This window comes from Muntiacus reevesi, chromosome 2 (genome assembly GCF_963930625.1).
Source record: "Muntiacus reevesi chromosome 2, mMunRee1.1, whole genome shotgun sequence".
NCBI classification, from domain to species: Eukaryota; Metazoa; Chordata; class Mammalia; order Artiodactyla; family Cervidae; genus Muntiacus; species Muntiacus reevesi.
The window spans coordinates 275,305,464-275,333,375 of NC_089250.1; the positions used below are offsets into that span (position 1 = coordinate 275,305,464).

At 45.7% G+C, this 27,912-nt stretch overlaps 1 protein-coding gene across 1 annotated transcript in view; it reads left to right on the top strand.

The window, feature by feature from the left end:
• LOC136161705 (zinc finger protein 420-like) overlaps nucleotides 1-27,912 on the top strand; it is a 56,702-nt gene that overhangs the window by 20,612 nt on the left and 8,178 nt on the right. Inside the window, 1 exon segment of the mRNA XM_065926730.1 lies at nucleotides 27,504-27,630. Coding sequence (XP_065782802.1) covers nucleotides 27,504-27,630 — 127 coding nt within the window.

Genomic DNA, 27,912 nt, shown 5'->3' on the forward strand with positions numbered 1-27,912 from the left:
CAGAACGAATGGATCATCAGCAAACTCATACTGGAGAGAAGCGTAAATGTAAAGAATGTAAAAAAATGTAAATAATGTAACAAAGTCTTTATTCAGTACTCATCTCTAACCTACCACCAGGGAATTCATACTGGAGAGAGACCTTATAAATGTAAAAAATGTAGCAAAGCCTTTATCCGCTGCTCACATCTTACCCAACATCAGCAAATTCATACTGGAGAGAAAGCTTATCATTGTGCAGAGTGTGGCCAAACCTTTATTTATCACTCAGAGTTAATTGCACATCATCGTATCCATACTGGGGAGAAACCATACAAATGTAAAGAATATGGCAAAGCCTTTATTACGAATTTGGCCCGTACTCAACATCACCAAATTCATACCGGGGATAGACGTTATACATGTAGAGAATGTGGCAAGGCATTTATTAAGGTTTCTAGTCTTACTAAACATCAGCGAATCCATACTGGGGAGAGACCATATTCATGTACCGAATGTGGCAAAGCCTTTGCTTACAACTCAACGCTTACTCAACATCAGCGAATTCATACTGGCGAGAGACCACATAAATGTCAAGAATGTAACAAAGCCTTTCCTCGTCTCTCACTTCTTACTCAGCATCAGCGAGTGCATACTAGAGAGAGACCTTATAAATGTACAGAATGTGGCAAAGCCTTTGATCACAACTCAACGCTTACTAAACATCAGCGAATTCATACTGGAGAGAGAACTTATAAATGTACAGAATGTGGCAAAGCCTTTGGTCAGAGTGATCATCTTGCTAAACATCTGAGAAGACACTGGAGAGAAACCCTAGTAATGGAACATGTGCTGGAATAGGTTTTCCCTAAACATGCATCAGAAAACACAAGAGTTTATATAAGAAAGCTACGGAGGTGATGTAACAAGTATGTCAAAAGGTATTTAATCAAATGGTAAATCGAAATAAATATCAGGGATTACATGCTAGAAGGCATGTCATCAATCCTCTTTTCTGAAGTTTCTCTGAAGGAGAATGACTGTAGGGAGTACTCCATAGTTAAACACATAGAAAGTGGATATGTTAGCATGAATCATGAGATGAAGGTTGATGGTTAGAACGTTCCAATTCTTAGCAATGTATGTATGCTTATTCGTAACGACGTGAAGTGAGAGTATTTGAAGTGAATGTGACTCAACACTCAAGTAATGCATACTATGCTTTGTTTCTGGTGTGTTTGCAAACCGAGGTTTTTGATGGTTTATTAAAGATCAGCCTTTTCATATTGTGTTGCAACCATTTCTATCTATCCTCCATTAGAAGATGAAGGGTACCATGATGTAAAATGGACAGTGACCATCTGAATGGAGGTGTCCGTCATTGATGTGAAATATCTGGAAGTTGCCGATGTCAGTGATCTTTTCATCTTTCCATGTATTAAAGTAAAACAGAAGTTGCTGGTAAGGATTCAATGGTAATATCCTTGATTTGTAAGAACACAATGACAGTTCACTGCAATATTTATGTATCTTTATAATATCAACGCAAGTCATGAATATTACTTGGCAGTGTTGAAATAAAGACAGTTTCTGTTACAACCTATAAATGTATTAGAAACCCTTCCTGGAAAAGGCATGGAATTAGTGCATACCATGCTTGCTAAGTGCTTCCTAGGCTTTGTTTGGTAAGCTGTAAAAATCACAAATCTCACATCATTATAACAGAAAGATGAATATCTCACTCTGTACTTTTGATCTGTATTTAATCATGGATCATACCGTGGATTGTAAAAGGTTTTATTTCAACTATGTGTTAAATTAATACATGGTGATTAATAACAGTGATTGGTTTTTAGTGTTTTGGTTGATTGTAATGAATGAAATGTTAACCCACCAGCTACAGTAACCTCTCCCACCTTATTTAAGGTTGTAGTGAGGAAACCACAACGAACTCGTTGGTAACACAAAGAGATGGCATATGTGGAAATTACTTTACTCACTGGCTTTAAACTTCTCATAACTTCATATATATTCCCTCATTTCTGTGTTGTATCTCTTCTCCCATTTTTTAACTTCTTGGATACTGTGATGGTTCTAATAAGGATTATGCAGAGTATTGTTGACAGTTTCCCTAAACTGCTCCATGCTGTTGCTGCCTCAGCATCTGTCTGGGGAGCAGGTAACCTGCAGTTCCCTGAACTCACAGAAGGCAGTCCTGTGAGCACCTGCACTAGGTGACCATCTTCCTTGAGATCAGCAGTCTTGCTGAACCCCAGGGTCTATTCACAGGCCCCCCTTCAATCACACTGAGAGAGTCGGTTTCTAGGGTGGTTGCTAAGTCCGGGGGCCCTCAAGGAGAGAGGGATCTGGAATTCTCAAAAGAAAAAGCGTTTTTCTTTTTGCCTCTACAATAATGTATCCTGCTTGATAACAGTCTCTGGGAAAAAAAAAAAAAATTCTGGCTAATAATGTTATCTTAAAAGGTAAATTATTGGAGTGGGTCTAGTGAGGTCTTTACAACTTCAGAAATTCTTTTGATTCCCTGTAATAGCTAATTAAAAGGATATAACTCCGTTGCTAACACTAGTGAGGATGCATTCTTTTGCCCCTTGTGATGTCTATGTCAAAAGCTTTCTCTGTCTCTTTTATACTTTAATAAAACTGTTACACAAAAGCTCTGAAATCTTAAGCCTAGTCTCTGGCCCCAGATTGAATTCTCCTCAGGAGCCCCAGAATCCAGGCGTCTTTCATGGTTCCGCAGCAATCTTTCATCTTGGGGTCTCATCCAGGATTCTTCAGGGCAAGGTGAGGATGCTTGGAGGTCTGGTAGGTTGTGCTCTAGTGAACACGTTTCTGCTACACTTCACTAACTCTGCAGTGTGCTTGTGTGAATGAATGAGATTCCCTGCGTGAAGCAAGCGAGGAGGCCTGCTCTGCGGTTCCTCGGTGACCTCATACGCCTTAGGGCAGAAACCTGTTGGGGGTTTATACCAACTTGCCAATGACAAGAGGCAGCCAATGTCTCTTTCGGGCAATGACTAGAAATTGGCAAGCGTGTGGACCGAACTCTCCTTTCTTGGTCAAACTTTCCAGTCTCTGGCCATTTCATGACTTCTTGGGAGTTAGAACTATTAACCTATCTGTCAAATCCTAGACTTTCAAGGGACTTGTGATCTATGCTGTTACTGTGTGCTGTTACTTCACTCCCCCACTTGGACTGGTAGTCAGGAAGCGCGTAGCTTCGCTAGGAATGGAAAGTCAGGAAGCGCCTAGCTTCGCTAGGTATGGGAAGTCAGGAAGCTAGATGGAGCTCTCACTCCAAGAGCATCTCTGAGGATAAAGGTTACTCAGATCGGAAATGCAGTGGGTTTCTTCCTGTGGTAACACGCTCTCAGTGGACCAGAGGCGGCTTTCCAGGAGCTTTTTTCCCAACTCCTTGTTCTTTCTGTGCAATCGGAATGAGCTGGAAGGACTGGCCCTAATAACTCAAGAACAAAAATCACTTTTTCCTCACTGGCGAGCCCTTCTCCATCTCTTTTGCTATCGCTTACACTGGCGCGGTGATGCTTGGTAAGAACATCTCAGTTTTATGTTTGTACCAGTCTTACTGTGGTCAGGAATATAGTCAGGGTTGTGCACACGCACTCAGGTGACGAAGGTTTCCCCCAGAGGTCTTAGCTTGGGAGGCATTCCAGAAGGTTACACTGATGGCACCCCAGGTGGCATCAGAGGCAAGCAAGGCTTTAATGGTGAGGAGCTGGACATCAGTCAGGGATGCCATCAGGTCTACCCCTGGTGCATCTCCACCCCGTCTCTGTGGTAGAACCGGGAGGGACGAGTGTGATGCCTGCGTCGGTAAGGGACAGACTAGGTCCGACCAAGGAAGTATAGCTTTGGAGTAAAGTCTGTCTACACCCCGATCTAGAGCAGAGAGGGACGCCTCCGGTAGAAAGATGGCCCTGGTCGCTTTTTTTCTCTCTTACAGATGGGAGCTAACTATTGCAGCCTCACTCCTTTGAACTGTATCCTGAAAAACTGGGATAGATTTGATCCCCAGGGCTTAAAGAAGACACACCTGATCTTGCTATGTGATACTGCATGGCCACAGGATACTTGGGAGGATGATAAACGGTGGCCGGTTGGAGGGTCTCTTAATTATAGTACTGTTTTTAGACTGGTTCTGTAGAAAACAGGGGGAATGGTAGAAGTAGCTTATGTGTCGCCCTTTTTCTCACTGTGAGGCATGCCAGACTTATGTCCTAAGAGTATAGATTTGACTGTGAAACCTTCAGCTCCCTCCTGTCCTCCTACTTTGCCCCCATACCCGGGACTCCCACCTGAGCAAACTGAAAGTTAGGGAACCGCCCCCACCCCCCCACCCCAGGAAGGTTTGCCTTGGTCTCAGTAAAAACCCAAACTGAGGTTCAAACGGCCCAAGTAGAGGTCCAAACAACTCCTATCCCAGTACAACTTCAGACTGCTCTGGTTTCAATAGAAACTCAGACCGTCAAAGTAAGACAAACTCAGACAGCAAAAACTAAGGGTGAAATACAGGATGAGATGGAGGATAGGAAACAGAGTTAAAAAAAAGCAGGTTTCTCCAATCTGTCCCTGGGATCGTGTGCTCAGAGCAGCCAGAGAGGGTGAGGACAGCCACACAAGCTGTTGCCTCTTCATGAAGCACCCATCGGGAGAAATTGTGAGAATTAATAAGCCCTATTCTTATCAAGAAATATAAAGAATCAAGGAGGATCTGGGAGACTATTTAGAAGACCCGGAAAAGTATATCAGAGAAGGCAATGGCACCCCACTCCAGTACTCTTACCTGGAAAATTCCATGGATGGAGGAGCCTGGTAGACTGCAGTCCATACGGTTCCTTAGAGTCGGACACGACTGAGTGACTTCACTTTCTCGCATTGGAGAAGGAAATGGCAGCCCACTCTAGTGCTATTGCCTGGAGAATCCCAGGGACGGGGAGCACGGTGGGCTGCTGTCTATGGGGTCGCACAGTGTCAGACACAACTGATGTGACTTAGCGGCAGGAGAAACGTATATTAGACTTTATACTTAACTGAAAATATGTTATCTCAACAACTTAGGGACCATGGCCCTATAGAGCAGAAGTAGTTATGGAACGAAAACAATGTCCTTTTCCCTTGGAAGCATAATTCTCCTAAAAGAAAAGGAAGGAATGAGCACGTCAATATCTAGGCAGGTTGATAAGAAATCCGGGGGTCCCCAAGGAGAGAGGGATCTGGAATTCTCAAGGAGGAAGAAAGGACAAAAGTTCCCCCCCCCCCCCAATCTACATTCAGTTCATTTCAGTCGCTCAGCCATGTCAGACTCGTTGCTACCCCATGGATCGCAGGATGCCAGGCCTCCCTATCCATCACCAACTCCCAGAGTCTACACAAACCCATGCCCATCAAGTCAGTGATGCCATCCAGCCATCTCATCCTCTGTCGTCCCCTTCTCCTCCTGCCCCCAATTCCTCCCCCCATCAGGGTCTTTTCCAATGAATCAACTTTTCTCATGAGATGGCCAAAGTATTGCAGTTTCACCTTCCAATGAACACCCAGGACTGATCTCCTTTAGGATGGACTGCTTGGATCTCCTTGCAGTCCAACGGACCATCAAGAGTCTTCTCCAACACCATAGTTCAAAAAGATCAATTCTTTGGTGCTCAGCCTTCTTCACAGTTCAACTCTCACATCCATACATGACTACTAGAAAAACCATAACCTTGACAAGACGCACCTTTTTTGGCAAAGTAATGTCTCTGCTTTTAAATATGCTATCTAGGTTGGTCATAACTTTCCTTCCAAGGAGTAAGCGTCTTTTCATTTCCTGGCTGCAGTCACCATTTGCAGTGATTTTGGAGCCCAAAAAGATAAAGTCTGACACTGTTTCCACTGTCTCTCCATCTATATCCCATGAGGTGATGGGACCAGATGCCATGATCTTTGTTTTCTGAATGTTAAGCTTTAAGCCAACTTTTTCACTCTCCTCTTTCACTTTCATCAAGAGGTTTTTTAGTTCCTCTTCACTCTGTGCCATAAGGGTGGTGTCATCTGCATATCTGAGGTTGTTGATATTTCTCCCGGCAATCTTGATTCCAGCTTGTGCTTCATCCAGCCCAGAGTTTCTCATGATATACTCTGCATAGACGTTAAATAAGCAGGGTGACAATATACAGCCTTGACATACTCCTTTTCCTATTTGGAACCAGTCTGTTGTTCCATGTGCAGTTCTAATGTTGCTTCCTGACCTGCAAACAGGTTTCTCAAGAGGCAGGTCAGGTGGTCTGGTATGTCCATCTCTTTCAGAATTTTCCAGAGTTTTTTGTGATCCACACAGTCGAAGTCTTTGGCATACTCAATAAAGCGGACATAGATATTTTTCTGGAACTCTCTTGCTTTGTCGATGATCCAGCGGATATTGGCAATTTGATCTCTGGTTCCTCTGCCTTTTCTAAAACCATCTTCAACATCTAGAAGTTCATGGTTCACGTATTGCTGAAGCCTGGCTTGGAGAATTTTGAGCATTACTTTACTAGCGTGTGAGATGAGTGCAATTGTGCGGTAGTTTGAGCCTTCTTTGGGGTTGCCTTTCTTAGGAATTGGAATGAAAACGGACCTTTTCTAGTCCGGTGGCCACTGCTGAGTTTTCCAAATTTGTTGGCATATTGGGTGCAGCACTTTCACACCATCATCTTTCAGGATTTGAAATAGCTCAGCAGGAATTCCATCACTTCCTTTACTTTGTTCGTAGTGATGCTTTCTAAGGCCCACTTGACTTCACATTGCAGGATGTGTGACTCTAGGTGAGTGATCACATCTTTGTGATTATCTGCATCGTGAAGATCTTTTTTGTACAGTTCTTATGTGTATTCTTGCCACCTCTTCTTCATATCTTCTGCTTCTGTTAGGTCCATACCATTTCTGTCCTTTATCGAACCCATCATTGCGTGAAATGTTCCCTTGGCATCTCTAGTTTTCTTGAAGAGATTTCTAGTCTTTCCCATTCTGTTGTTTTCCTCTATTTCTTTGCATTGACCTGAGGAAGGCTTTCTTATCTCTCCTTGCTATTCTTTGGAACTCTGCATTCAAATGGGACTAACTTTCCTTTTCTCCTTTGCTTTTCCCTTCTCTTCTTTTCACAGCTATTTGTAAGGCCTCCTCAGACAACCATCTTGCATTCTTAGGATTATATAAAAATAATCTATCCTGCTTGAAAACAGTCTCTGGGAAAAAAAAAAAAAAAAAAAAAAAAAAAAAACCCTTCTGGCTAATCCTGTTACCTTAAAATGTAAATTATGGGAGTTGGTCTAATGAGGTCTTTACAACCTCCTGACATTCTTTTGATTCACTGTAATAACTAATTAAAAGTGTATAACTCCAATGCTAACACTAGCAAGGGGGCAATCTTTCTGCCCCATTCTGATGTCTATGTCAAAAACTTTCTCTATCTCTTTTATAATTTAATAAATCTTTATTACACAGAAGCTCTAACCAGTCAAGCCTTGTCTCTGGCCCTGGATTGAATTCTTCTTCACTGGAGGCAAAGAATCCCGGCGTCTTTGTGGTTCAGCAACAACCTTCCAGCAACCTCACAGAGCTCGCCAGAATCCTTTCCTTGGTTTAAATGGATTAATCTGCACTCAGCTTGGGGAGCCCGGAGCACTTCACCCAGGGTAACTTATAAAAGCTGAACTTCAAGTTCTCATGTTTTCTTTGCCTGATTCTAGCTTTGACCTCTCTCAGAAATTCCCTCCCTAAATCCTCCCCTACAGAGGGGTCTCAGGTACGATGAGTGTGAGGCCTTGAGATCAGGATTCCTGGACATTGGTTTGGGGGAAGAAACATCAGAATAAACGGAATTTGCTGATGACTCCATTCATGGCCCCACTGTAGACCTGCAGATTCACAAGTTCTTAGCGTGGGGACCTGACCACCGGGGAATTCTATTCACTGAAATGGTTCAGAAAGAATATTTAGGCAAGAGGTTTGCATCTGGTTTCCCATCAGGATCATGTGACCAGCCTCGTAAATGACCTGACTGATGCACTCCCAGCAGAGTTTTGTGTTGGTCAGTGTGGTGGGTAGGAAGTGCTCCAGGGGATTCTAAGGGGTGTCCCGGGTTAAGGACGTGGCTCCATTTGTGAGAGCTTAGGCCCAGTTTCAGTCCAACCAGAGGTCGCAGAGTTGGTCTAGCTGGATTTGGACCGGGAAAGTCAGTCAGCTCACATCGTCCGTGTGAGCAGAGCATTAGGAGCTCTCTATGGGCAGAGAACAATCAAGAACTTGGTTCACAGGCTGGTCTCCAAGTATGAAGTGATTTTTCTTGAATCTCTTCTGAGACAGAGGACAGGAGAGGTCGGTCTTCTCAACTTTTCAAGGTCCTTCTCTCTGTAGGAGCAGTGGTTGCAGTTTAAAGAGCTGTGCTGATGCCCTCCAATGTACTTTCTCAAAACTCAGAAGTGTGCTTGCAACATAACATCCCAGAGGAGACAGAGGAGGAGAAAGAAGAGGAAGAAATGGCAGCTTCTCAGGTCAATATCCTGTCCTGGGTCTGGGACTGCATCTGCTTTTCCTCCTAAAATGCCCACATTGAGAATATGCAAGCCTTTAGCTCTCTGCTCCTAATTTTTCTTCCTGGGGCATTTGTTATCATCTTATTTTTCTCCATTTCTTCTTATAATAGTGACGACCTGCCCTTTAGACTACTTCCTTGTGCCCCAGAGCCTTTTCTCCATTGTCTGTATCCTCACTTTCTTTGGAGCATCATGAATTCTCAACATGCATAAGAAACTTTCAACTGTTGAAAATATTCTTTTAGTGAGAGATCAGTCACTCCTATCCTCACTCCCATTGCGACGTGATTTGGTGTTTGGATTTTAGGGATGTTGGGAAATGCAGTGATGACTACAGAAATTATGATTTTTACAATATGACAGTTTGTTTTCAGCAAATATAGCTATGGTGCTTTTCAGTAGTCATAAACGGATGTGAAATGTTCAGTCGCTCAGTAGTATCCGACTTGTTGCAAGGCAATGGACTTCAGCTCGCCAGGGGTCCCTGCCCTTCACCATCTGCCAGAGCTTGCTGAAACTTTTCCCATTGAGTCGGTGATGCCAAACAACCATCTCATCCTCTGTCGTCACCTTCTCCTCCTGCCATCAAACTTTCCCAGCAGTAGGGTCTTTTCCAATGAGTCAAGTCTCCACACCAGGAGGCCAAAATATTGGAATTTAGCTTCAGTGTCAGTCCTAGAGGTGAATATTCAGGATTGATATCCTTTAGTGTTGTAGCCACATGTTTCGGGAAACAAACTCACTCAGGAGGACAGTGCAGATACTGGAAGGCAGTTTATTACTCCATTGTGCCCAAGGCAGAGTCTCCTCTTAGTCAGGGACCGCGACCGGTTTTTGCAAAAGCCTTATATACCTTAAGTGTACGTGCTCAAACCCACCTCCCCAAATTCCTTGAAACTAGTCTGGACAAGGTAAAAGAGAGAAACGATTGAAGTTAACCCATGATTCAGGTGTCATAAGCCTGGAGAGTTAAGCACTGGACATTTATCAATAGGCCTGTGGTCATACCCTGATAAGCATGATGGGATTTATGACTTTGTTCTGTTACAGAGATAATTAGCACATTCTTTTAGGCGACGGAGAGTCTAGGTACAAGTCCTGAGGCTCCTTCATCCGGGGTTCTGATTTTCCATTGCTATGTCATTTCCATAGATACTGAGCATATATTTCAGAGTCCACAGTCCGACCCAAGATGGACTCCTGCTTTCAAGATGGAGCCTGTTCTGTCTGTTTCCTCCTTCAGGAGGACTGACTAGTTTGATCTCCTTGCTGTCCGAGGGACTCTCCAGTCTTCTCCAGGACCACAATTTGAAAGCATCAGTTCTTAAGTGCCCTGCTTTCTTTGTGGTCCAAATCTCAAATGACTATTGGAAAGACCATAGTTTAGACTAGATGGACGTTGTTAGCAAAGGATGTTTTTGCTTTTTAATACACTGTCTAAGTTTGTCATAGCTTTCCTTTCAAGAGGCAAGCATCTTTTGATTTCATGGCTGCAAGGACCGTCCGCAGTGATTTTAGAGCCCCAAAGGAGAAAATCTGTCACTGTATCCAATTTTCCCCTCTATTTGTTATGACGTGATAGGACCAGATGTCATGATCATAGATTTTAATGATGAGTTTTAAGCCAGCTTTTTCACTCACCTCATTCACCTTCATCAAGAGGCCCTTTAATTCCTCTTCACTGTCTGCCAGTAGAGTGGTATCATCTGTATATCTGAGGTTATTGGCGTTTATGCGGCAATCTTGACTCTAACACTAAAGAAACCTTTTCTAAATGCAGGTCTCTGAGCCTAGGTGAAACAAAGGCCGTGATTCAGAAGCCACCAGTTATTTCCCACTTGGTAAGTGCTGAGGAGCTGGGGCGGGTGGGGGTGGGGTGGGGTGAGGGACTGCCATCCACCACTGTTGTTCAGACTTTGGTGCTTGAATAGACTGATTCATAGAGGGTGTGAATTAGTGATCAGGGAGCCCCCTCATCCATTCAGAAGTCAGGGTATGATAGGCTTCGGTCTCTATGTTTGTTGTTGTTCAGTCACTCAGTCGTGTCCAACTTTTTGAGACCCAGGGATTACACCATGCCAGGTTTCCCCTTCCTTCACCATCTACTGGACTTTGCTCAAAGCCATGTCCATTGAGATGGTGATGCTGTCAAAATCTCTAGTCCTCTGTTGTCTCCTTAGAATCAGGAAGTGAAGAGTCAAGGAAGAAGGATTGGCCCCAGATAGCCTGATGCATATGAAAGGAACCATTTCAATAAGTTCAGGTGCTTCCATCTTCCCATACAAGGAAGATCATTACATCTCTTCATGTGAGAGATGTTCTTCCTTTATGTTAATTGTCACCTTTATCATTCAGCTTACCTGCCCTTCCTACAAACTTGTACATAGTGTGGCTCCTGCCTTGCTTCCTCAGCGTCATCTGGCTTGGGGTCACCTGATACACCGTCTCCTGGGCTCAAGTCCTAACATTCCCACCAAATAGAACCTAACTCTCAACGTTCAGACCACAGGTATTTTTTCTCAGGCTGTAGTTACTCAGTTATTACTTAACACAGACCATTATTTCCTTTGGTGATCATGAGATATGAATTAAGACATCATTTTCACAGATATTTCTCCATTCCCATACACACTTTTGGACTTCCAAGGTGGCAGTAGGACTAAAGAATCTAAGTGCCAGTGTAGGAGGCCTAAGAGACCTGGGCTTGATCCCTGGATCAGGAGGATCCCTGGAGGAGGAAATGGCATTCCACTACAGTATTCTTGCCTGCAAAATCTCATGGACAGAGGCGCCTGCTGAGCTACAGTCCAAAGGGTCACAAGGATTCAGACATGACTGAGCGTATAGGCACATACATTTTTAACCTGAGTTTCGTTGCTGTCCCTGGTTTATTTTCAATGAAATCTGTGATGGTCAAGAGAAAAAGTTCAATTTTTACATGACCTCCTGCTCCTTCTACCTCTGTGACTCAGCTTGCTTCTTGCAAAATCCGTATCAGGTAGGTCTGAAAAATGGGGCTCACAATACTGGGAACTGGAGCTTATCTTACTCACCCTTGTCTTGCTCTTTGCAATCGCCCTAGCACCTGCAAAGCTGCAAACCTGCTTAATCATGCCTATATGAAAGCTCTTGCACACATTTTTAGGGCTCAGGACTTGGAGGGTTAACTCCTCTGGGCCCACCAGTGTAATGAACTGGAGTTCTCCAACTCTCTGAGTGTGGTGCTTGGTTTTCGAGTACTGGTTTCTGCAACATTTCTGGAAGCTCCAGCGAGATTCCAACCACGTTGGCCCCTTGAGCCACTGGACTGGTGGCTCAGCCAGGTCAAAATGAAGGAGCCCCGAGATGAACAAGGAGGCGTGTCACCTGATGGTATTCCCGGAGCGTTGTTCCAACTTTCTGGATGGCCGAGTCCTGACCGGACCCATTCAAGGGATAGACCAACTCACCAGGATTGGCCACGGGGTCAGGTAAAGCCCTGGGGCCAATCCCCAGTCAGAAGATCTTACCCCAATAAGCCGAAGAGACTGATCACCTCCTTGGAGCTCCCAGGAAGGGAGCATCAGATAGGGAGGCCTGGGGACTCAGGAAAAGGGCGGTATTGTGATACGCTCTGAGTGACCTTGTATGCATGATTGCTGACTGAAGGAAGTGAAAGTGAGCTTCACAGTTCAGGGACTATGGAGCCTAAGAGGATCCAAAATCTGCAGTTCCGTGAGGACCTCAGGAGGCTGAAAGGCGGTGCCGGTCTCTGGGGGACAGGATCTCTCCTGAGAGGCTGATTCGGGTTGGGGGTTCATACCGACCTGCCAGTATTAAGTGAGGGCTTCCCTGGCGACTCAGACGGTACAATGTCTGCCTGCAGCGCGGGAGGCATCTTCAGTCTCCCTCAGGAGAGTGGCCAGGCGGATGGAAAATGAATATGAAGGAGTGTGTGACCTGATTCCCTCGAGCTTCAGGCTCGATTGAGTGGCTTCACGGCCTTCATGGCTGTGGAGTCCAAGTGGGCCCTAGTTTGCAGTTCCATGGCGACCTCATAGGGCTCAAGGCAGTGTCTGCCTCTGGGGGACCGAGTCCCTCCCTGCGAGACAGATCTGCATCAGGGGTTTATACTGATCTGCCAAAGCTAAGAGGCACCTAAGAACTCCCTTGGGCGTGGCCAAGTGGACACCTAAGCGGTCTCCTCTTTGGAGGGGGCGCCCACCCTTGTTTGTCTTTTTGTCACCGACTTGGACAGGATACACAGGGCGGGAGAAATATTCGGTTACTGGTTATTATTCTGTCGACTGACTCCTTGAGCGGACATCTAAGAGATTAGGTTTTCCTCAAAACCCCGCCAGGTAGATTAGATTTGTCAACATGGGTGGAAGTTCCTCTAAACCAACAGTTTTATATTGCATGAGAAAGAACTTTAAGAATGGGGTTGGAGGAGATTTTGGAGCCAAGACGACCCTTAGGAAGCTTTGTGACTCATGTGAGCTCCTTTGGCCAGCCTTTGCTGTTGGGTGGCCACCAGAGGGCGCTCGACCTGCCCACCGTCCAAGCCGCGCTCCAGGTCGTCACTGGGCCTCCGGGACATCCAGACAGTTTCCACACACAGACTCCTCGTTTCTAACAGCACAGATCCTGCCCCATGGGCAAGATTTTGCCCAAACGGACAGGAACAGAGTAGGGTATCTGTGGCCCAATCACTCAGAAAAAAAGAAAGATGGGGGAAAGCCCTATATTCCAGGGAGATGCAGTAGAAGACCCACTGATGCCCCCGCCACACATTCCCCTGACTCCACAAGCCCCAGCCCAGCCAGCGCCAGACCCATTGCCAGACAGTCCACCTCCCTCCCTGGCCCCGCACCACCTCACGAGCAAGACTCCAGCCCCGAGCAAGGAGGGACGCAGCTCCGCTCAGCCAAACAATCTAACCAGCTGGCCTCAGCCTGTCAGATATCACTGAGAGAAACTGAAGGTCCTCAACAAGTGGCCGAGGATGACTCAGTCCAGCCTGACCGTTCCGTCCTCTATTACCAGCCCTCAGCACTACTGATCCCCTAAACTGGAAACACCATAACCCAGCTTGCTCTGATAGACCACGGGCTATGACTGACCCCTTGAATCCATTTTCCACACCCACCAGCCTACACGGGCGACTGTCACCAGCTCCTCGTGTCTTCCTTCACCACTGGGGAAAGACCACGCATCTCGACAGAAACCCAAAATGGCTCGGAGGACAAGCCCCTGCAGAGGTGTTAGATGTAGAAGGATGGGCATGAGGAGCAATGCCAGAGCCTAGACCTAATTGGAATTTCAATATCAGAGAAGATAAGAAACCCTGGGTTGCTACCGTGATGCATTTCTACGTGGACTTCGAGGGGAGTCAAGAAGCCCACCAATATGTCCAACAGTACAGCGATAATACAGAAAGTAGATGAGACCCCCCCAGATTTCTATGAAAGATTGTGTGAAGCGTTCCAGACATACACCCTGTTCGACCCTAGACACCTGAGAATCAACGAATAAACACTGCCCCTGAGGCTGAATCCTGCGCAGACATGCGACGGAAGGTCCAAACGCTGGACGGCTTTGCTGGGATGAATGCCACACAGCTTCTGGAGGTAGCAAATAAAGTCTTTGTGAACTGAAACCATGAAGTCCAACAGGAAGCAGATGAGAGAATGAAACAAACAAACAAAAAAGAATGCAGCAGCCCTGCTAGCAGCGGCATTGAGGAGCTCAGATCTAGTGAAACAGGCTGTTCTCGCGTGGAGAGGGGAAACGAAGAAGAGACAACCTTTAAGCCACGACCAGTGCGCCCACTGCAGTGAGACCAGACACTGGAAGAAAGAGTGCCCCCATCGCAAAGGGACTTCTAAAGGGTCCAAGAAGTTCAGTCAACCCAACACAGAAAGGTACCAGCCTAAGCCGGCTTTGCAAAACCTTATCGGACTCGCTGGAGCAGAATCAGAGTTGGGAAGACCCAACTCCCTGATCCTAGGCCCCCGGGAACCCACGATCTCAACGAAGTTGCGGGCCAATCAATGACTTTGACGGTGGATGCCGGGGCTGAACCCTCCGCGGTAACCACAGCTGTGGCTCCCCTCACAGGCTGATCAGCGACTCTTGCTGGGGCCTCGGGGGACATGACAGCCCGCTCACTGTGCAAGGCTCATGCGTGTCAGCGAGGGGGCCATCTGGGGACTCAGGAAGTTCTCTACTTACTGGAATGCCCCATTCCCCCGCTAGGGGGAGACCTACTGGTAGAGCTGGGGACACAAATCACCGTTCCCCCGGAAATCCTGTGAGCCTCACTCTGGGGAGACAATCGTCTCTGATGATGGCCATGGCCGCGTGTCGGGAACTGCCAGGACGTGCCCTGGCCGTGACAAGATCACGGGACGAGAAAGGAACCTGCAAGGCAGCTCTTCCCCTCGGGGGTGTCCCGGGGGCCCGGCATGTCCCTTTCTTCCTTCTGTCTTACTTTTGTTGGGCTTTCTATTAATTTTTGGGAACATAATATATAGTAATAAGGCCTCCCTGGAAAAGTCCAAGCCTTTTTGGAAATGCTCATGATTGCTCTGGCTCAGGACTCGATCACAAACATCAAGTCAAAAAAGAAAAGGCCACAGGGAGAGTTTGGCTGCTTGCTTAAAAGATTATAATGTTCTAGAATAGAAAAGAGTAGAGGCATTTAGGTTTAGAAGTAGATATACTGCTTTAGTTTACTTGCTCCTTGGTTGAAAGGGTTGTCATTATTGCTATTTCCTTGCTGCTATTTGTTCATTGATTCCCTTTCTTTAAACAACATCGGATATTATCGGTATTTTTGTAGAATTAGAAAATGGGGTACATAGGATTTCAATAGAAGATTTATATTAACCAGCTTCACTGCCATTTTCTCACTATTAATAGAGGTGTTTTGCTGCTTTAGAGGTGTTTTTGCTGTTTAATCATTAATCATTGTTAATTAAGATTTTGTGGTTTCAGGTAAAGAAAAATATCAGGTTTTTCTCATGGTACTCTTCTCAGAAATGTCAAACATGTTACTGTGACCCTTCCCATGTGTTGTTTTATTACCCAAAGAATTCATACAGTATCTGGAATCTATGGAACATTATTTTTCTTAGAATGAGAATGTTAGACCATTGAGGCAAGAAGACTATATATAGGACATTTAAAAAAAAAACCCTGTAATCAGGGACGTTCTAGATGAATGCATAGGGGAAAACCATAGGGACAAAAATATTGACAGAAGCACGAAACACTATCTGATGCAATATGTGGTGGCTTCAGGGGGAGGCAACGTTCATTCTATAAAAACTGAGCTATCCTAGAAAAAAAAAAAAAAGCTACCTCTTCTTCACAAACTTCTGTGTGTGTCTGTCTTCTTCCTCGCCGACTCCACTCATCCCTTGCGTATTCCTGGTCCTGCCAGGGCTGGACCTCGGCAACCCTGCCTAGGGAAGATCAAAGACAGCTCTATACTTCGGGGAGGGAACAAATAAATCCCCCCAGGATGCTAATAGAATTCCCTGATGTCTGGGCAGAGAAGGCGCTCCCAGGTTTGGTTAATAACCATGTGCCCATTATAGTGGGCCCGAGGCCAGAAGCCACACCAGTCAGACGGAAACAATATCCAGGACCACGGGAGACACGCCTGGGAATTCGGGACCACAGCCAGCGCCTACGAGATGCCGAAATCGTAATCAAATGTCAGTCTCCTTGGAACACCCCACTCTTACCAGTCAAAAAGTCTGGAGGGAATGACTACAGCCCCGTCCAGAACCCCCGAGCCGTCAACAGTGCAGTGATCATCATCAATCCACTGGTCGTAAATCCTTACAGTCTCCTGAGTTTCTTAGCGGCTCAGACATGCTCTTCACCTGCCTCCATCAAGGATGCATTCTTTTGCCTCCGACTGTCACCAGCCAGCCAGCCCTCGTTTGACTGAGTGGGATGACCCACACACCGGGAAAAAGACACAGCTGACTTGAACCAGACTGCCACAAGCTTCAGGAACTCACCTGCCCTGTTTGGTGAACACGTGGCTACAGACCTTGCTGCCTCTCCCAGAGACACTTTGAACTGCACCCCCACTCCAGCGCAGGGATGATCTGGTGCTAGCCGGTCCCTCCCAGGGGACTGCTGGAGGCACCAGAGCCCCGACGCCTCTACCCTCCACCTCAGGCCACAAGGAGCACGGGAATAGGCTCAGATCAGCAGACAAGAGGCCGAGCACCTCGGGTTTGTCATCTCCAAAGGGCATCGGGCACTTGCTCATGAGACCAAAGAAGCCATCTGTTCAAAACTTCGGTTGAAAGCCAAGAAAGAGTCCATGAGTTGGGGCTGCTGGATTCTGCTGATCTGGAGACCAGGCTTCTCTGAAATAATGGAGCCTTTGTTTATAGCCACAGCAGGGTCTGGTAAGGACCCCCTGGGTTGGGAACCTGAACAAAGAAAGGCCTTCAAGGAGATTAAGAGACTCTTGAGCAGCGCTCCAGCATTAGGGCTGCCAGATAAGACAGGGGGCTTTAACCTCTTTGTACATGAACAAAATCACACTGCACTGGGTGTCCTCACACAAACAGCTGGGCCATGGCAGGGCCCAGACGCATACCTGTCCAAACCACTGGATCCAGTGACCGCGGGATGGCCGCCACGCCTCCGGGCATTAGCTGCCACTGTGATTCTGGCCAGAGAAGCAGATAAGCTTACACTAGGACAAAATGTAAATGTAAAGATTCCCCATGCTGGTACTGCCCTGAAACAGGGCACATAAGTGGCTGGCTGTGGGGCGCCGCAGGGATGCGTCCAGTCTGTGACAAGGTCACGGGACGAGAGAGGAACCTGCAAGGCAGCTGTTCCTCACACGGGGCTGCCCCGGGGCCCAATATGTGCCCTCGGGAATCACCGGGACGGACCCAGGCCGTGACAAAGTCATGGGATGAGAGAGGAACCTGCAAGGCCGCTCTTCCCCTCGGGTATGTCTCTTTCCTCTTTCTGTCTCACTGTTGTTGGGCTTTCTATTAATTTTTGGAAATGTAATATATAGTAGTAAGGCCTCCCTGTAAAAGTACAAGCCTATTTAGAAATGCTCATGATTGCTCTTGCTGAGGACATGTCCATAAACATCATGTCAAAAAGGAAAAGGAAAAAAAAAAAAAAAATTTTAAAGAAAGGAAAAGGCCACAGGCATAGTTTGGCTGCTTACTTAAAAGATGATAATGTTTTAGAATAGAAAAGAGTAGAGGCACTTAGATTTAGAAGTAGATATACTGCTTTAGTTTATTTGCTCCTTGGTTGAGAGGGTTTTCATTACTGCTATTTCCTTGCTGCTATTTGTCCATTGTTTCCCTTTCTTTAAGCAACATTAAAAAAAAAAAAAAAAAAAGGAAGATTATGGGTATTTCTGTAGAGTTAGGAAATTGGGTACATAGGATTTCAATAGAAGATTGATATTAACCTGCTCACTGCCATTACATGACTATTAATAGAGGTGTTTTACTGCTTCATAGTTAATCACTGTAGACTTTGCAATTTTAGGTAAAGAAAAATATCAGTGTTTTCACATGGTGCTATTCTCAGAAATGTCAAACATGTTTGTGTAGCCCTTCCCATGTATTGTTTTATTGTCTACCGAATTCATGCTATATCTGAAATTTGTGGAACGTTGTTTTTGTTAGAGTGAAAATGTTAGGCCATTGAGCCAAGAAGACTAGTGTATGGGACATTCAGGAAAAAGCCCTGTAATCGGAAATGTTCCAGATGAATACACAGGGGAGAAACATGGGAAGGAAAAATATTGATAGAAGCACGAAACCAATATCTGATGTAATATGTGGTGACTTAAGGGGGAGTTAATGTTCATTCTATTAAAAGTGATCTGTTCTAAAAATAAAAAAAAGAAGCTTTTTCTTCCACGGAACCGTCTTTGTGTGTTTGTCTTCTTCTTCGCCGACACCACCCATCCCTCGGGTATTCCTGGGCCCGCTGGGGTTGGACTCCAGCAGCTGGCCAACTCCAGGATGATTCACTATCAAGAACTGCTTTCCAAAAACCCATGGGTCCAAGTCAAGACTGTGTGGACACTGAACCCCACCAGTTTTTGCCCACAGAAGCAGGAACCCCGATCATAACCATAAGGAGCTCATAGATGAGATTTACTCGAGCAGGCTGGGCCTGATGGACATTCCCCACTAGAATGGAGAACTGGAACTGTTCACCGACGGAAGCACTCACTTTTATCCAAGACGGGCAGCGCAGAGCAGTCTCTGCCTTAACAAGAACCGATGAGATAGTGAAGGCCGAGGCCTTGCCACAAGGGTGGTCAGCACCGAGGGCTGAACTGTGGGCACTCGCCCAGGCGCTAAGGCACGCCGAAGGGAAAGGAGCCAACACGTATACCGAGGCAAGGTATGCCTTTTGCTACTTTAGATGTCCATGGAGCTACTTATAAAGAAGGGACTATTGACAGAGGGGGAGGGAGGAGATTACAAACAAAAAAGAAATTCTTCACCCTTAGAAGCAGTCTGGAAGCCTTGCCAAGTGGCAGTCATACATTGTAAAGGCCATCAGCGAGGAAGTGATATCAGCAACGGAGATCAGTTGACTGACCAGGCAGCCAAGGAAGCAGCGACCCATCCGAGGCCAACAGTGGAACCTGAGTCAATCGTTAAGGTCCTCTTTGCACCAGAAATGCCTCCATCCCCAAAATATGCCAAGGAAGAAGATCAATGGGCTCTAAATGAGGGAAGAATAAAAGAAAAGGAGAGCTGGTAGAAGCTCCCAGACCTAAGACTCCTTGAGTCCAGCAATATAGAAATCCAGCTGGTAAAACAGCATCATGAGAAAACTCCTTTAGGAAAACCTGCGCTGGCGAGCTTACTGACCCACTTCTATTTCGTCCCTAAGCTCCCAGCCCTATGCATGCAGATCAGTGCTAATTCTGTGACTTGTGCTCAGAAAAACGCCAGTCAAGGACCAAGACCCAACCCAGGGGTGCTGACCGTTGGAACACTGCCCTTTGAAGATCTAGAAGTGAACTTCACTGAAGTGAAGCCCTATAGGGGCTACAAGTATTTCCTTGTGGTAGTCTACACCTGCTCAGGATGGGCTGAAGCCTACCCCACGTGCACTGAACGGGCACGAGAAGTGGCCAAGGCCCTGTGAAGAGACATGATCCTGAGATATAAGCTATCTCTCTCCCTAGGGTCTGACAACAGGCCAGCATTTGTGTCTCAGATAATCCAAACCTCATCCGGGACACTGGGCCTCAAATGGAAGCGTCACAACGCTTACAGGCCTCAGAGCTCAGGGAAAGTTGAACGCATGAATTGTATCCTCAGGACTACATTTGCTAAACTCTGTCAGGAGACCAGTAATCTTGGATTGACATGTTACCCCCCAGCCTGACTACAAGCCCGATGCACCCTGAATCCTCAGGCTATTCTCCCTTTGAGATCTTATATGGGAGAAAACCCCCAGTGATAGGAAAACTCAAGGGAAACTCCCAACAACTAGCTGACCTGGAGATGTCCTGACACCTCCATTTCCTGGGAAAAGTCTTCCACCATATCACCCGAGAAACCTTCGAAAGGACAGCCATTCCTTTGGGCAGTTGGGTTCATCCCAGGCATCCAGGAGAAGACGTAGGGGTTGAAGACTGGAAAGAAGAACCATGTCAGGCAGGAGACAGGCCCTCACACAGTTGTTCTGGCAACCCCTAGTGCTCTTAAACTTACGGGCGTCATCCCTTGGATCCACCAAACCAGAGTCAAGAAGGCAGCGGCTCCCTGTGATGAGGACACCTGGAAAACAATCTGGGACCCCAGAAAGCCCCTCAAGGTCTGGTTCCAAAAACAATGGAACTCACCCACCAAAGATGCTGCGCCTGCTCTAGCCGCTCCAGAAGCTGACTAGTCACGTGCCATTCACGCACGGCAGAAGCTTGAGGATTCTTCAGCCTTGTTCGAGCCACACTCCGGGAGCTGGCTGGTCAACTCACGGAAGCTTGAAAATCTGGCTCTCAAGATATCACTGGATTTTTATTGTCAACTTTGGCCTCTGTTCCTCATTGGTATTATTGTTGTACACCTTGCTACAGGACTAGCTTCAGTAACGCCCCCAGGACTGGGATATGGGTCAGAAGGTGCGGTTAGCTGTCTGTTAACTCACCGAAGTGGGAAGCTTCATCCTAATTAGATGTTTCTATGACTGATTCTCCCTCCTATCTAAATCGCTAACAGAATAGCTTACCCCACTTCATGATAGGCTCAGTTGCTATAGCCGTGACAACTCAGAGATGCGGAGAAAACCTTTTGCAAGTGCTCAATTACCTGTTATGTGCAGGCTGCTTTGGAGCCGTTTAGTGTCCCTTGCTGTAATGGATGGAGCCATTCCTTTTCCATCATGCACCTGTGAATATTACAGTCAACCCTTGGAAAAATCCCTTACTCAACCATCAGCTAGAGCAAAGTATAGATAGCCTATCCTATAGGCCGATCACCTTCTGCCTTCATAACCATGCGGTGTATATCCAGGGTCCTGAGTGCCAAAAATTGTTCCCAGCTGTGTCCCCCACTGCCTCTACCTTTCCCCCAACAGAGGATCCAAACCCCGGGCCGCACCCCGACACCATGGCATTGCCATCATGCCCCTGTACCTCCGTCTATGCCCAAATGCCATGTAGATGTTGCAACCCAGAACAGCTGTCTGTCTGCCAAATAAATGGAAAAACCTACTGGACAGGGACAATAATGCAGACAAATGAAATCACGGACCAACTTTGCCCTTAAAAATCAGGCTCTGCCTGTTGGTAGTATGACGCAGGTTATAGAGTTAACTCCCCGTTAAACCTTCATCTGTAACAGATTCTCAATGCAACTCCTCACCTTCTATACGACACCAACCCCAGCTGGCCAGGGATTGCTGGCTTTGCTCATCCCTAGGAGCTTCATGGTATTTAGCTATACCAGTAACATTAAATATTGCAACAGCCATGGGAAGTCTGACAGATCCACCCTTACAAGGGCCAGTCTTAAGGGCAATTGAGTTAACTCAAAAGACTCCAGAATGCTTTACAAATGATGGAGGAACTGAAGTTGTAGGCAATTTAGCCAGGGACGAATGTAATCAAACTGTAAAATGTGAGTGGCCCACTCATCTTGCCACAGACACAATATGGTGCCGCCCCATCAAGGCCTTTGCTTTGTTTGTGGGACAGATGTTTACTCATGTCTACAAGTCAATGGATGGGTATCTGCACCTTAGCTTTCCTCGATCCCCAGATGAATATTGACCCTAACAACCAGACTCTCACTGTACCTCTGACAGCACAGACTTGGTCAAAAAGAGCCATCCAGCTAATCCCCTACTGGTTGGTTTGGAAGTTTTGGGTAGTGGAAGTATTGGAATAGGAGGCATTGCTTCATCAATCACCTTCTACCATACACTATCCGAGGACTTCACATGAAGGAGGAAACAGAACAGGCTCTGTCTTGAAAGCAGGACTCCATCTTGGGCCGGACTGTGGACTTTGAGCTATATGCATAGTATCTATGGAAACGACATATCAACTGGAAAACAAAGGCCCCCAGGAGACCTCAGGGCTCTCCTTTGCCTAAAAGAACACCCTAGTTATCTGTGTAACTGAATGGAATCATACATTCTATTACGCTTTTTGGGTATGACCACAGGCTTATTGGTCTTAACTACCTAGGCTTAACTACCTAGGCTTCAGGCATATGATTGCTGGTTAACTTTGATTGTATCATTCTTTTTCCATTGTTCAGACTAGTTTCAGGGAACCTTATACACTTAGGGAATATAAGGCTTTCACAAAACCTGGTTGGGGTCCTTGTCTAAGAGGAGACTCTCCCTTGGCCCTGCTGGTGTCATAAACTGCACTCCACTATCTGCGTTGTCCTTCTGAAAGAGTTTGTTTCCCAGAACGCGTGGCTACAACACAGACAACATTGAGAGAGTAGCCACATTTTGAGGGCCTTACAGTAGCAGCTAGATTTCTTGACTGAGGGGTTTTAAAGAATGGGAGAGGGCTCCACCTACTGACAGCTGAAAAGGCAGGACTCTGCCTCTTCTTGAACGAAGAACGCTGCTTTTGTGGAAACCAATTAGGAATAGTCAGAGACATGGCCCAACAGCTAATGGAATGAATCATGAAAAGCAGAGAGGAACTAGCAAAGTCCTGGGGTAATTGGAACAGTACCTGGAGCTGGGAATTGTGGCCTCTCCCATTAACCGGTACTCTCTTCATGTCCTTTCAGGCCCTTTTTGTGGCCCTTGTATTCTCAAAGATATTACCCAGTTCATCACCTCTCGAGGGGAATCCATAAAGTTACAAATGTTAATAGCTCAATATAGTCCCCTAAACGACGGGGAGCTCTGAATGTCCTATCAAACATGAGATGATGCTTTCTACAATGAGTGATAGAAGCAGCAAGAGGTTGCAATGAAGAAGGAAAACTACAGATTTTTTCATAGACTCCTTCTCCTTTTGCCTCTGTAACTCAGCTCCCCTTTTATAAAGTTATGATCACGAAGGTCTCATATTGTGAGGACTCACAATACTAGGAACTAGAATTAATCTAACTCATCCTTGTCCTCCTCTTTGCAATTGCCCTAGCCCCTGCAAACCTGCAAACTCTCTTAATCATGCCTGTCCACGTATAAAATCTCTGTAACCCCTTTCGGGCTCAGACCTTGGAGTGTTAACTCCTCTGGCCCCCGGCATAGTAAACCTGAGATCTCCAACTCTCCAAGAGTCGGTGCTTGGTTTCTGCAATGACCGAAACACCTCCAGCCTCCTGGTCTCTGAAGTTGGAGGTCCCTCGCTTGCAGACAGGCGGTCACAGTTCAAATCATTTTGTGAAAACCTGTGTCCCCAGGTTGCAGAGGGTAGTAGAAAAACCTAAGTACTCAGGGTATCCTGTGGCTTCCCAATGGCACTAGTGGTAAAGAACCACTTGTCAATGTAGGAGACGCCAAGAGATGTGAGTTCAATTCCTGGGTCAGGAAGATCCCCTGGAGGAGGGCATGGCAACCCATTCCAGTATTCTTCCCTGCAGAGTCCCCACTGGCAGAGGAGACAGGCGTTCTACAGTCCAGGGGGAGGCAAAGAGTTGGACTTAGCGCTAAAGGCAAGACATCTTTGGAAAGAATTCTGAGAGCAAAGCTTTGCAGGAACACAACGCCCCCAGGTTATTCCAAACAGGCATTCCCCACCACCCCTCCCCCAAGGGCAGAGGCAGAGGCAGCGGAGGGCCACACCCATCCTAGAGAGAGCCCCTCCCCAGGCAATCTGCCCGACTTCCTTTGTTTCTAGAAGTTCCCGCCCGCAGAGCTCTCAGGAGTGCGGGTTGTGAGGCTGCAGCTCAGGGCTCCTAAATGCGGGTCTTCACCCGCCATGTTTCAAACACCCTCAGATGTATGTCAGCTAGCCCAGTAGTCAAGTCTGTTGTCTCCCGTCAATTCTGCTGCGATCTGCTCTCTGGAATGCAAAAAGGAAGGAGAACTCTCAGGGGTGGTCTGCAAAGAGAATGCACCAAAGGTAAGCACCCAGCACAGAATGTGATTAACATGTCAGATTAGTCTTGATTGCCGCCTACCGATCAGGAACAGAGGAAGCCCAAAAAAGGCTCAGAAAAGGGCAGGAGAGACCAGAACCTTTTTTCTTCATTTTCACTGCAGCAGTTGCAGGTGAAAGAGCTGTGTGGATGCCGTTGAAGGTATTTTCTCAACCTGTGGATGTGAGTTTGCGACATAACATCCCCAGAGAAGACTCAGAGCAGCAAGAAGAAGAGGAGGAAATGGCAGCTTCTCAGGTAAATGTCCTGTCTGGGTCTGGGGCTCTGCTGATTTTCCTCCTGAAATGCCTGGACTGAGAACCTGAAAACCTTTCATTCTCTGATTCTAAGTTTTCTCCCTGGGTGGTTTGTTATTATCTACCTCTTAGTTTTTCAATTTTTTCTTAGTATAGTGAAGAGCAGCTCTTTATTTATTTATTTTTTAATGTTATTTTATTAGTTGGAGGCCAATCACTTCACAACATTTCAGTGGGTTTTGTCATACATTGACATGAATCAGCCATAGAGTTACACGTATTCCCCATCCCGATCCCCCCTCCCACTTCCCTCTCCACCCGACTCCTAAGGGTCCTCCCAGTGCACCAGGCCCGAGCACTTGACTCATGCATCCCACCTGGGCTGGTGGTCTGTTTCACCATAGATAATATACATGCTGTTCTTTCAAAATATCCCACCCTCACGTTCTCCCCCAGAGTTCAAAAGTCTGTTCTGTACTTCTGTGTCTCTTTTTCTGTTTTGCATATAGGGTTATCGCTACCATCTTTCTAAATTCCATATATATGTGTTAGTATGCTGTAATGTTCTTTATCTTTCTGGCTTACTTCACTCTGTAAGAGCAGCTCTTTAGACTAACTTCTCCATTAAATCCCAGAGCCTGTTATCCATTGTCTGTATCCCGGCTTTCTCTAGAGCCTAATGAATTCTCAACATGAATTAGTGACTTTCAGTTCTTCACTATATGCCCTTAGGGCGAGATCAACACGGGGAGGCACTACGACCAGAGACTCCCATTGGGATGTGGTCTGGCGTTAGGATCATAGTGAAGTAGGGGAAATGCCGAGATGAGTTTACATCTGGATGCAGCTTCAGGTCATTAGAGCAGGAGTTACAGATTGTCCTTATAAATAGAGTGAACTCAGTGGTCCACAGTTCTTCAGAAAAGTTTAAGAGATAAAACCATTGCAGAGACTGCTCTATATTGATAAGTGAGACTAACTACTTAAATGTAGTATTAGGCTACAGATCAGGGAAGCCATACATGAAGTGACATTTGCATAAAACACTTTTTAAAAATATTTATTTATTTGGCTGCACCGGGTTTTCGTTGTGGCAGGTAGGATCTTCAGTCATCCTTGTAGTTTTCAGATTCCTTGGTTGTGACATGCAAACTCTTAGCTACAGCATGTGGGATCTGGTTTCCTGATGAGGGAAAGAACCAGAGCTCCATGCACTGGGAGCTCAGGGTCTTAGTCACTTGATCATCACGAAGTCCCCCAACTAACATTTTCTAATGATAGATTCAGATCATAATTTCCATAATAGTGACAAAATACCCATGCAGTGATAATGCATTCTTCCATGTACTTCTTGCCCCATGACTCATGTTCACTGGTTTAGGTGTTTCTGTGAGATTCCCATTCTATGAGTTTGCTTTTTCCATTTGACTTGAACAAGTTTCTTGGAAAGAAAAAGTGAGGGATGTACCTAAACTGTCACAATTAATGGAGTAATTTCATGTCTCCTTTGTTTCTTTCTGCTTTGGAAAATGAACACTCAGGTGTGTTTAGCAGAGGTGCTGGGTTTGGGGAGTGGGGGTTTTCATCCCAAGCCCAGGTCTGATCTTTTCCAGTACATTCCATGCTCACATCACAGAGTGTCATCACAGTTTTGTATTTTCCAAAATGTTTACAAGAATCTAATTAGTCCTCATCTTTGGCCATCTGTATCAAAATTTAATATACAGTTCATTTTAAATAAAGAATATCATCCTCAAACATTATGTACATTTTGAATCCATTCAAAATCACCTGAGTTTAGTGACATGAAATTTTTCTCTCTTACCCTTAATGAGCATACAGCCCTGTTGGAGTGTGGGTCAGTCCTCAGTGAGATGAACTGAGTAAGCTCTGGGAGTTGGTGTTGGACAGGGAGGCCTGGCGTGCTGTGGTCCATGGTGGTGAAGAGTCGGACCTGACTGAGCGACTGAACTGAACTGGAATGTATGCTTGAAAATATAAACAAGACTTGATCAATTATTTCTTCTTCTTCTTCTTCTTCTTTTTCTGGTTATTTTTTTTCATAGAATTTCTGTGGACGGGAATGACTACCCACCCCAGCATTCCTGCTTGGGAATTTCTTGGACAGAGGAACCTGGCAAGTTAAGAGTTCATGGGTCACAAAAAATTGGACAGGCCTGAGTGACTAAAACTTTTCCTGGCTTTAGTGTTCTTTACAGTTACAGGAACTTCTATCACCTTTTCTTAGCATTGTCTCTGTGAATCTGTCTGTGTTTTCTTAGTTAAAATCTGAAGTACCTAAGCTGAAGTAAAGTTTAAGCTCTGCCATTTAATGGCTGCTTGTTAATATTTGCCAAAAGGTATAAGAGCAACTGATATTCATTATTTACTGATATTCATTATTTCTAACTAACCTAATCTCTGAGGTGGGGAGGGAACCAAGCTTCTCCCACTCCTGAATATCCTCAAGGATTCCCTTCTGACTACTCCTGTTTCTCACGGGTGGAAAGGACCAAGCTTCCCCCACTCCTGCTAATTCAAAGGGTGCCTGCCACTTGGGAAGGCTTCCAGACTATCCTATTAGGCCCACTAAAATCTGTAAAACAATTACAGTTCCAACTTAAGTATGAATTCTTACCTTACTATTCTATTTCATTGAGCTTCAAAATCGTCATTCATCGAGCAGAATTTTCAACATTACTAACTCAAATAACCTTGCTAAATATGTGGCACTATGGCCCCACTTCAGAACTCTTGGCTCAGAATACACTTAAAAATTTTTTTTTCCTGTTTCTTTGATAAACAATTTATCCTATGTCACAGGAATAGAACACTGAAAAGTAAATATGCTAATGTTGCCCTGATGATTATATAATTTCTCTTTCAGATGAGAATAGCTACTCTAATGACTTGTGGATCATAACTCACCTCTTTTCTTCACATTAGAAATTGGGTAGAAAGGATTACTGTGTAAAAAATATATTTTGTAATACCAGCCAAGCGACTACTTCATGACTAGGTCTCTGAACTTGCTGTTTTCACCTTGGGTCACATAAGGAAGTCTTCCCACGGCCACACGCCCTCTGTGCTTTGTATTTCAGGGACGGCTGACGTTCCGGGATGTGGCCATAGACTTCACTCAAGAGGAGTGGGAATGCCTGGACCTCGGTCAGCGGGAATTGTACACGGATGTGATGTTAGAGAACTACGGGAACCTGGCCTCCTTGGGTGAGGATAACTGCCTTCCAGAATCATTCACCCACCCACTAGGTTTTGGTTTCTTCATTTCAAGAATGTCTTCTGAAATTTTCTGCTTCCCACAGTAGTTCCAGATCTCTGCTTTCTAGGGGGAAATCAGTATCTGTGAGTTTAGAAAGAAGGGCTTCATGATTCGTTATGCTGGTGACGGTTTTCTTCCTTGATGTACTCTGCCTCCTTCATTCTAGGTTACTGGTATATGTGTAAGTTCTGTGGTATTAAATAGTTGCACACTCTCTTAATTTCACATTG